This window comes from Mirounga leonina, unplaced genomic scaffold, assembly GCF_011800145.1.
Source record: "Mirounga leonina isolate KUSES-001 unplaced genomic scaffold, KU_Mleo_1.0 Mir_151, whole genome shotgun sequence".
Taxonomy (NCBI): Eukaryota; Metazoa; Chordata; class Mammalia; order Carnivora; family Phocidae; genus Mirounga; species Mirounga leonina.
Genome location: NW_023270377.1, coordinates 7,634,012 through 7,644,682, shown reverse-complemented (window position 1 = coordinate 7,644,682; position 10,671 = coordinate 7,634,012). Strand labels below are relative to the sequence as shown.

General features: G+C 60.1%; 1 protein-coding gene across 2 annotated transcripts; it reads left to right on the top strand.

The window, feature by feature from the left end:
- The first annotated feature begins 2,061 nt into the window (after positions 1-2,061).
- Positions 2,062-6,996, top strand: PTMA (prothymosin alpha). Of its 2 annotated transcripts, none has more exons than XM_035006890.1 (5): positions 2,062-2,307; positions 5,067-5,138; positions 5,409-5,502; positions 5,934-6,007; positions 6,247-6,996. In XM_035006890.1, exons 1-5 carry the CDS (start codon positions 2,263-2,265, stop codon positions 6,292-6,294), a joined length of 333 nt encoding a protein of 110 aa, XP_034862781.1. In that variant the 5' UTR covers positions 2,062-2,262; the 3' UTR covers positions 6,295-6,996. The 2 variants fall into 2 exon arrangements, with proteins under 2 accessions (XP_034862781.1, XP_034862780.1); XM_035006889.1 differs by having other exon boundaries at positions 5,406-5,502.
- Positions 6,997-10,671: the final 3,675 nt, after the last annotated feature.

The window sequence follows — 10,671 nt, the reverse complement described above, 5'->3', positions numbered from 1 at the left end:
CGGGGACACCACTGTTGAGTCCCTTGGATTGGCGCGCGCCCACCCTGGGGAAAATCCCCTTACGGCCCTTGGGGTACCTGGGGGTAGGACTGAGACCGGCGGGCGCCCCCTCCGCTGCCGCGTACCCGGGACGGGATGGCGACCGCCAAACAACAGGAGGTGGCGCGGCTCTCCCTCCCTGTCCAACACCTGTCCTACGTTTTTCCCGACCAAAGGACAGGGAGCCTGGGCTTCTCTCTTCCCAGGGGACAAGTCGCTCGGGAAAGCCCCAATGGCCAGACTGACAGATGTGAACCAGGATGCGGGCCTGACGCGTGCGGGACAGGGGCATGGGGAGGGGGCCCAGACCCAGGTGGCGCCCCGGCGCTCCGCGGCTCCCCCAGGCCGGGCAGGGGAGTCCGGGGCCAGAGGAGACAGCCGGGCCAGTGCGTGGCAAGCTCAGCAAAGGGAGTCCCGCGGTGGGAATGGGGTCAGCGAGCCCCTGACCTAAGAGAACCAAGAAGGGCGACTCAATCTCTCCTCCCGTTCCTCACTTGAAGCTCTACTGGACTTGGCATCCGTCCCTCCTCCACGACTTCAGACTCCGGGTTTTCTCCATTCCCAGATCCGCGGCCCCAAGAGACAGACAGCGGAACCTGCCAATGGCAGGACGCAAAGCGTCAACTTTGTGTTCGCCCGCCACTCTCAGCCAGTGCGCGCCCGTTTCTCCGGAGTCCCGCCTTCCGTGTCGGGCGCCCCCTTCTGGCGACACAGGGATGAACCCTATCTGTCGCCATGTTGAGTGCGGCACAGTTTTTTTTTTTTTTTTTTTCTGGAACATTTTCCCACCTGTTCTAATCTTTCTTCCCACACAGCTGCTTTCTTAGTTCGACAGCCAAGTGCGGTGGCGATAAGGACGGTGTAACCTGTGCTTTTCGGATCGTCTGCGTGATCGGATCGCCACGTCACGCCACGCTTGCCGAGTCCAACGCCATCTTGAGTGTGGCGCCTTGATGGTTCCCTTCTCAGGGCTCCGCGTGGTTCCCTAAATGGCGCCCCAAACTTCAAGGAGTCCGCAAGGACTAGACCACCTGGTCTAAGGGGGCGATTATTTCCCCCCCAGGAAACTCTCAGTGTATAAGTTCGTGTGCCCCTCGCAGCCCCTGGAGTGGGGTGAGAGGATAGACCCGATGGCCGGGTTCTGGAAGGGTGCTCCCTGAGGCTGTCGCGACGACAGTGACCGCTCGGGGCAGGCGCTGTCCAAAGCGCTGGAGTGCGCAGACTGCTGTGTGGTGCGACGCCCGTGGGCTGTCCCGTTCGAAGGCAGGAGCCCGCACCGGCTCACGAGTCCCCTCGAAGCATGAATCTCAGAGTGTGTGTGTGCTTGGCACCGAGCCCGCTTGTCGGCTGGCTCAGGCGGCCAACGCCGGGGCCAGTGGTGGGCAACAGGGTCACCTCTTCAAAGACCCGGGGCACCTGGGGTTGGGCAGAGGGTGTGGACGAGGTAGAGACGGGGCGGCCTCGCGCCCTCATTGCTCGTCGCAGGGTTTCCACCCACTTGCACTGGGACAATTCTCGGTGGAAGGTGCCCCGGCGCGGGGGGCGGGCACCTCCCCGGGCACTGCACAGGGCACCGCCCCGGGCGAGCGCAGCCCAGCACCCGGCCTTCCCCTCCCCCTCGCTGGCAGCCGTCGTGCGCGCCGGCCACCGCCTCCTCTTCCCTCCCCCTCCTTCCGAGCAGCAGAGGGGAGGGGAGGACGGGGGGCTGGGCGGGCGGCTTTGCCGCGCTTTGGCTTTCTGCGTCAGCAGCCCCAGCAAAACAGCGGCGGGAGCGCGCGCCCTGAGCGCGCTCGTGCGCCCCTCCCCCGCGGCGCCGGCGCCGCCGAGACCCGGCAAACTAAGGCCCTGAATGACAGAGCGGCCGGCGACTGCGCAGCGCGGGACGCACCAAGGCACTGCCGCTTTAAGCACGCTTGCCCATTGTTCGGAATCGAGCCAATGAGCGAGCGCCCGCTCCCTGCGCTCAGCCAATAGCATTCGGGCAGAGGAGGCCGAGCGCCGCCCACTAATCTATATTAAAGGTTCTGGCGCCGCGTGAGTTCCCCACTGGCTGCTCTGAAAAGCCATCTTTGCATTGTTCCCGTGTCCAGCTCCCCGTTCGCCGCAACCACCTCCGCCGCGCGCCTCCTCCGCCACCGCGGACTCCGGCAGCTTTCTCGCCAGAGTCCCCGAACTCTTGCTTTCTTTTTAATCCGCTGCATCGGATCACCGGCGTGCCCCATCATGTCAGACGCGGCCGTGGACACCAGCTCCGAGATCACCACCAAGGTGAGGTTGGACGCCGCCCGCCCCTTCGGGGTCCGCGCGCTGCTGCCGCCGGAGCGGTGTTTGGCGCGCGCGCGCGGCGTCTGGGCTGCCCCGAACCCGCTGTCTCTTCCTCCGGCGGAGAGACCTCTCCTCCCGGCCTAGGCCCCCAGGCAGCCCACTCTTTTGTGTGCGGGGGAGGGGGCGGGAAGTGCGGCGGCAGGCGTGATGCCCGTCGGGGAGTGGGCCGGGCGCCCTCGGGGCCCCGGAGGGCGGACGCGGGGGCTGAGGGGCTCGGGTGGCGGGTGTTCTAAGGCTCCTGAAACTTGTTTGTGAGTGGTCTGGAAGGTGGCGGGAGGAGAGGGGCCGGGCTGGGGGTCGTCAGCCCGCGGGGCGCACGGAAATAACTTTGAAACTCGAGCGCGTTTGGAATCGGAAGTGCTGGGGGGGGCGCGTGTGCAGGCGCGGGCCGGCTGCGGGAAGTGGCGGCTCCGCAACGAGCGCCCGCCGGCGGCGCTGGTCTTTGTTCGGAGCCGGGCCGCCTCGTTTCGCGCCTTACAGTGGGTTCGAGGTGGTTTATCTGGACTAAGCTCTGATAAGGCGGAGTCGGGCAGCGGGTCGGCCGACCGCGACGTCGATTGTCTCCGCGGAGGTGTGAAGGTCTTCTCCGCTCTGGGTGCCCTCAGGGAGGGCGGGGGTAGGCGTCCTCCGGGGAGAGCGCGCCGGGAGCAGCCGCCCAGCCTCAGTAATTCACCAGCGGTGCCGGGTTTGGCTGTGGAGGAGGCGAGCCCACGCGCCGTTGGGGAGGAAACGGAAAGTGAAGGAACGGCGCGCCGGGGCGACGATGGGCGCCCCCCGCGGCTGCCCGGGAACACCGTGTGCGCGGCCGCCCCGGAGGCGATGCGGACGAACAAAAGCTGTGGCCGCGGCTGGCCGGTTGCGGGGTCGAGCCGGGTGCCGGGGGTTGTCGGGGCCTGGTGTTGTGGGTTCACTGCCCTCGGTTTTGAGGTCCTGCGCGTTTGGCGCAGCTCCGGTTCTGCGCGCCGGGTCGTTCCAGCGGCCCGCGCGGGGAGCGTCTCGTCTCCGCTCTCGGCGGGAGCGCGGCACTTTAGGGCAGATCGGCTGTTTTATCTAAGGCTCTGGTCCGCGCCCCTCTCGTGCCCCTTTGGGGACGGGCAGGAGTCACCTTGGCGTCTCCTTAACCTCTGTGCCCCTAGCGTCACCTCTGGCTTTCTCCCAGGGGTGACTCCCCCGGCGGAGTGGAGCTTGCGACTGGGCTCTCCACAAGGGCTCCAGCGGGCCCCCCTCCGGGCCCAGCCCGGGAACTAGTTGGGTGGGGGGAGGGTCGGCCCTCCCCACTGCGGACGTCCGCGTTCGCCTTCCTCCAAGGTGATTTCCCGCCGGGAGCAATAAATAGTTCCACGGAGCGCGTCCCCTACGGCCTCGGGCTGCGGGACTGAGAAAGCCCCGTGGACTTCGGGGCGGCCTCCCGCGGGACTTTGCCCGCCAAATGCAGAGCGGCAGGCCCGCGCGTCAAGGCCTGCGGTGGGGGCGTCAGGACGCCCGGAAAGACCGGCGCGCAACTAGCGCGGCGGCGGGGGCTGCGCTGGCCACCGCCGGCTCCGGGTCTCCAGGGTCAGGGGCGCACTCGGCGGCCCTGGGCCACGTGCTCCGCGCGCGCGGTGCGTGCCGAGGCCCGCGCGCAAAGCCCGCCGGGCGGGGGCTGCGCGCCTGCGCGCCGCGTTCTCCCCGCCCCCACCCGCTCCCCGGGGCTTCGGCCGCCAGGGGGCGGGAGCGGGCGGCACCCGGGTTCGCGGCCCGCCAGCCGGTGGTAATGGGGCCGACAGGTGCCCCGGTGCCGGTCACTGGACGGGGTCCGAGCTGCGCCCGGCCCGACGCCTGTTTGTGTTGGCGGCCGGATCGGCAGGGCCAGGTGGAAGAAGTTACCGGGCTTCGGGGCGCCCGCGGCGGCGTTGCCCTTTGGAAAGCGGACCGGGTCCGCTCCTCGAGGTGCGGTCTGACGGGCCCTGAGAGCCGCCGCGCGGACGGCGAGAGGCCGGGAGGGAGATGGGGCGCACCGGGCGGCGCGCTTCTGAACGGGGGTCGAGTTCCTTAGGCCCGGGCACGTTTCCCGGCGATGACCTGCGACCTCCTGGGACAGCTGTCACATACAGGGAATTGGTGGGTTTGGGTTTTTTAATAGCGAGCTGGGCTGCCGTGGGCTTGGTGCTTAGCTCGGCTGGGAGGACTTGAGACGGCCCCCTCCAGTTCTGCTTGTCGGCTCCCTCCCATTCCCTCCTCGGCCTAGCCCGCCCACGGGAGTTCTCCCGCAGTGCCCGGGCCCTCCCTCCATTACCTTGTTTATTTATGGCACATACCTGCTGTTTTCCAAGAAGGGCTTGTGAGAGGCGGAGTTCCCTCTGGTTGGAAACCAGTCTGTGATGGGTGTGTGAGTGAAGTGTTCCCGGGCTCGTCTGCCCGGCCAGACGGGTTTAAGGCCGTGGTGCCACATGGCTCTTGTCCTAAGAATCATGAGGAAGGGGCAGTGGGAACAACTGCAGGGGGCTCTTTTTGGTGTGTTTCTTAAGGGTTGAGAAATTGGAGGAAACCCTGACCACAGACGCGCTGGGTATCCTGTGGCCCCTCCTTCCTGTGTTTCCAAGTGTAACGTGGGGCTGTTGGGACATCCAGACCAGCGCTGCTTTCATACCCTTGAGCCCTAGGCCTCTTTGCCAGCCCCGGGTTTCTCAAAAGACTTACTGGTTCCCTCTTACTTTTTGAAGGACTTAAAGGAGAAGAAGGAAGTTGTGGAGGAGGCAGAGAATGGAAGAGACGCGCCTGCTAATGGGAACGCTGTGAGTGTCCGCCTTGCCCATGGTGCCTAGCCACTCCTGGCCAGGAAGTTCTCTCACTCCAGCTTGGGCTTAGTTTGGGGTGAGCGAGGAGGCTGAGCCCTTGGGTGGTTCCTGCATCACCGTCTCCTGGTGGAGCTTTAAGGGAAGAGGAGCTGAGGTCTCTTGCCTGGTCTGGGGCTGCAGATGCATTGGGTAGGGCCTGGGGGAAGGGATGGGGCAGGATTGGTGGTCTGTCGTCATTAACAACCTGGTATGTTTTCTGTCGAGGAGAATGAGGAAAATGGGGAGCAGGAGGCTGACAATGAGGTAGATGAAGAAGAGGAAGAAGGGGGAGAAGAAGAGGAGGAGGAGGAGGAAGGCGATGGTGAGTAGCTTCGTTTATCTCCCCTTTTAGGGGGTTCCTTCCCTTGGCCTTGTCTAGAGGTTCCTGGGGTTGGAGACCAGCGGACCACCTGCAGCTGGGTTGGTACTGTGGGGCTACGACTTCTCTGGGTTTAGGCTCGTGAAGTGAAACTGCCCCACACACCCGTGCTCCCACCGGTGCCTTCTTGCCTCGTCTGGGGACCAGTGCCTGCATGGGTGGCAAGCGGCCCTGACTGCCCGGTTTGTCAGGCAGCAGAGATCAGGGACAGTTCTTCCCTGGAGAACCTGTCACTGGGAGGTCCCCTGAGGAGCTGCAGTGTGAAGTCGTGTCCCCACCCAAGTTCAGGCTGTCACTGGGTGGGTAGGGTACCAAGATTCTTCCTGGCAGGTTGAGGGGAGGCAGTGTGGTTTACCCTGGGTTTGATTCTGCAGGTGAGGAAGAGGATGGAGATGAAGATGAGGAGGCCGAGGCAGCTACGGGCAAACGGGCAGCTGAAGATGATGAGGTGGGTTCTGGCTTGGGTGGGGGCTGGGATGTGAGGCACGGTAGTCAGGGGGGCCGATTTCTGTGGTGTGGTCCTGAAAGGCTCCCTTATCTTGAGCAGGAACAGGAAGGAGCGCAGGCCTGCCTTCCCAGAGCTCTGGAAGCCTCTGGAGCAGCCAGTGCCTGGCCCTTGCCTCTGCCTGCAGGAGTGGGGGTGGGCCCCGTGGGCTGCAGGGGCCTTGACCATCTTTCTCTGCGCAGGATGATGATGTCGACACCAAGAAGCAGAAGACTGATGAGGATGACTAGACAGCAAAAAAGGAAAAGTTAAACTTAACAAAAAAAAAAAGGCCGCCGTGACCTGTTCACCCTCCACTTCCCGTCTCAGAATCTAAACGTGGTCACCTTCGAGTAGAGAGTCCCGCCCGCCTGCCCAACGCGGGCAGCGCCACCCGCAGATGACACACGCTCTCCGCCACCCAGCCAAAACCACAACGTGAATTTGCAACAGGGGAGGAAAAAAGAACCAAAACTTCCAAGGCCCTGCTTTTTTTCTTAAAAGTACTTTAAAAAGGAAAATTTGTTTGTATTTTTTATTTACATTTTATATTTTTGTACATATTGTTAGGGGTCAGCCATTTTTAATGATCTCGGATGACCAAACCAGCCTTTGGAGCGTTCTCTGTCCTACTTCTGACTTTACTTGTGGTGTGACCATGTTCATTATAATCTCAAAGGAGAAAAAAAACCTTGTAAAAAAAGCAAAAACAACAACAAAAAAACAATCTTATTCCGAGCATTCCAGTAACTTTTTTTGTGTATGTACTTAGCTGTACTATAAGTAGTGGGTTTGTATGAGATGGTTAAAAAGGCCAAAGATAAAAGGTTTCTTTTTTTCCTTTTTTGTCTATGAAGTTGCTGTTTATTTTTTTTGGCCTGTTTGATGTATGTGTGAAACAATGTTGTCCAACAATAAACCGGAATTTTATTTTGCTGAGTTGTTCTAACAAAGCTGTCTCAAGCCTGGTTTTTCTGTTTCAGTTTTCTACACCTTCTGGGGAGCGGGCAAGGACGGGGGGTGGGTGGTTGGGGGAATCTTGGGCTCAGGCCCAGCTGTATTTCTTGGGGATAGTGGGCTGAAGACCCCAGTGGGCAAGGAGGGGTGGGTATGTCCTTGGGGCAGCGTGGTGGGTCACCATGGAGATCAAGGACTGAGCTGCTGCTGGCCACCAAGCCCTGTGGGAGGGCCCTGGAGTTAGGGGCTGTGAAGGGGAGGCTGCTTACCGGGGCCGGTCTACTGATTCTACCAAGAGCCTTTTCCCAGGACCACATTATTGGATGCCAGTGGATCAGGGTGCCTTGGAAGGCAATGTCCACATCCTCAGGCACACGAAGGAACCGGCTACACGAGGCGCTGCTGTTACCCAGACTCCAGGGTTGGGGTGGGTGGGTGGTGGTACGGGCCAAGGGTGAACGCAGGGCCAAGACCTCAGATAAGCCACTTCCCAGTGGGACAGCCCCTAACTTTGGCCTTTCCGCTTGGGTCCTCACCCAGTTAGTTTGGTGACCGTGGCTCCCCCTGGTGGTGGCATGTGGCACCTTGTCCCTTTGGACTTCCTTTTCAGGGCACTCACGCAGCCTTGCCCTAATTCTCCAAGCTCTTGCCTGGAGAAAGAAGTGGACCTTGATTAGGCAGGCAGGCGAGCCTTCCCCTTGAGCATGGTAAAGATGGTAGGTGGGCACTTAGGAGTTTCAGACGCCGGTTGTGAGCAGTCAGGAAAACTCAGTGAAGCTCAAGCCCTGGGGGAAGGGAGCTATTAGAGCTGATTAAGCCTCCTGGGGCTTGTTCGCTCTCCTGGGGCCTGCAGCTGAGCTTCACAAGCAGAAGCCTCCTGCAAGCATCCAGTGTGCCCCTGAATCATGGTGGTGCCCAGTCTCTAGGGGGTCAGCGAGGATTGACCCCTAGCTGTTAGGGGTGCTAAGAATGGGCTACTGTCTGCAGGGCTCACTTTGTGGGGCAGTCGATTCACTGAGTAAAAGTATGGGTTCTGCTTCGGCTTCTACCAACTGGGCCATCCTGGGCCTCCTCTGTCCCTCCTGAATGTGGTCTTTTTTTGTCTTGTTTTTAGGATTTACTTATTTTGGGGAGGGAGGGGCAGAAGGAGAGGGAGAGAATCTCTAGCAGACCCCCTGCTGAGCACAGAGCCCGAAGGGGGCGCAGTCCTACAATCCTGAGATGGAGACAACAAGAGTCAGACGCTCAAGTGCCTGAACCACCCAGGCGCCCCCTGAATGCAGTCTTAAAGATGCCTTTCTCGAGAGTCCAAGTGAGACACTCAGGGCCGCAAGGGAAAGGGCGGCCAGAATTGGGGTGGGGCACAATCCTTAGGAGGGACACCTCTCAAGCTAGAGTGCCCAAGTCTACCCCACAGACAGGAATGGCTGTGGGCAGAGGACGAAGTGGGGACAGAGAAGCCATGCACACTCCCTCCCCACTCCTGTCCCCCAACACTCTGGCCACGTGGGAGTCACTGCCTCACATTTGAACTGACTTACATTCTGCTTTATTCAGAGGAAGAAGCCTGGGACCCCAGCTTCTGCTGATATCCACCTCCCATCACCCTCCTATCTTCCTCTGCCCTCCCTCCCCCTCAGGCCCCCACTGACTTCGTTAGAGAGTCCTAGACACCTACGGGCAGCAAGGGGTGGGAGGATGGGGCTATTACCTGAGGTGTCCATCCACAACTCCTTAAGGACCATCTATGGATAACGGGACCCTGAGCACAAAGACAGGAGGACCTGACAGCAGGGAGGGCTTCCCTCGGGAGGCGGCATTGAAGCCGAGACTAGAAGGGCCAGGAGGATGAGAAAGATGGGGGACAGTTTGGGGGGCAGGAGTGCTGCATGGGCAGGCCCCGTGCAGGAGGGTGCTGAGGGTGCTAAGGGTGCATGGGCAAAGGGGGCGGGCAGTCTTTGGACCAGGGACTGAAGGAGGATTTGGGGAAGCCACGGAATGGTTGTAGGCAGAAAAGCTCCCTGGAAAACATTGAAGTGACATCTGCAGAGGCAGGGGAACTGGATTAAGGGGAAGTGCCAGGTGGAAGAGAAACAGGTGTATTTAAGATATCACGGGGGTACGGGCGCCTGGGTGGCTCAGTCAGTTAAGCGTCTGCCTTCAGCTCAGGTCATGACCCCGGACTCCAGGGATCGAGACCCGCATCGGGCTCCCTGCCCCTCACCCTGCTCGTGCTTTCTCTCTCTCTCTCAATAGATAGATAGATAGATATCTAGATAGATAGATAGATAGATGATGATAGATAGATGATAGATAGATAGATAAATAAAATGTTAAAAAAAAAAAGATAACCCATGGGGTTAAGTGTCAAGATTCAGGGATAGAATGGGTGTCGGAGGCAAGGATCCCCCAGGCTCTGGCCTGAGCCTTCCAGCACAGGGAGGAGCCATTTACCACGTGAAAGGGGCTGGGATGAAGATCTCAAGCTGCATGGAGACCTGACTGTGTTTGAGTGAATTGTCAGAGGCTGTTGGGTGCACGGGTCCGGAAGGCCGGAGAGAGGCCTGGGTTGGGCCAGAGTAACGGAGGCTGAGGTATGAACCAGATAGGCCAGGACAAGGGCCTAGCAAGAAGCAATAAGGCTTAGGTCACACGAGGGAGCACAGAGAGCTGGGTGCTGTCCCTCCCAGGAAGTAAAAGCTCCGAGCCCAAGGCCACTTCTGCCTACATCCTGTGCCCTGCCTGCCTTGCTCATCAGCCACACCAGCTTCCCTGTGTCCGAGGCAAGCTTGGTCCTCCCTCAGGGCCTTTGCACTTGCTATTCCTGCCCCAGGAATGTCTGATTCCCAGACCTCTCATAACTTGATCCATGATAGGTCTCCAGGCCCGCGTTATCTCCCCAGAGAAGCCTTCTCTGTCCCTGACCTTAAGAAGGCCCTCCCCAGTTCTGTCCCTCGGCCACATAGCACTTCTCACAAAGTGAGCTTGTCTATTTGCTGGTGTGTGTGTGTTTTGGTTGTCCCCCACTGAGGTCAGGGGCCATGTCTTATTCACCATGTTTCCCTGCACATAGTATTCTATTCTATTCTATTCTATTCATTCATTCATCCATCCATTCATTCATTCGCATATGTACCGAATGCTGTCATGGTGCCAGACTCCATTCTTTTTTTTTTTTTTAATTTTTTTTTTTTTTAAGATTTTATTTATTTATTTGAGAGAGAGAGAGAGAGCACATGAGAGGGGGAGGGCCAGAGGGAGAAGCAGACTCCCCGCCGAGCAGGGAGCCCGATGCGGGACTCGATCCCGGGACTCCAGGATCACGACCTGAGCCGAAGGCAGTCGCTCAACCGACTGAGCCACCCAGGCGCCCCAATTTTTTTTTTTTTTTAGGATTTTATCTATTTATTTGACACAGAGAGAGAGAGACAGAGAACACAAGCAGAGAGAGGGGCAGATGGAGAGGGAGAAGCAGACTCCGGGCTGAGCAGGGAGCCCGACGCGGGACTCGATCCCGGGACTCCAGGATCACGACCTGAGCCGAAGGCAGTCGCTCAACCGACTGAGCCACCCAGGCGCCCGCCAGACTCCATTCTAAGCTCCTAAGATACAGAAAGGAGCAGGAGAGAGAAGGTCCCTCCTCTGGACACCACAGGACACCTCTTGGTGGT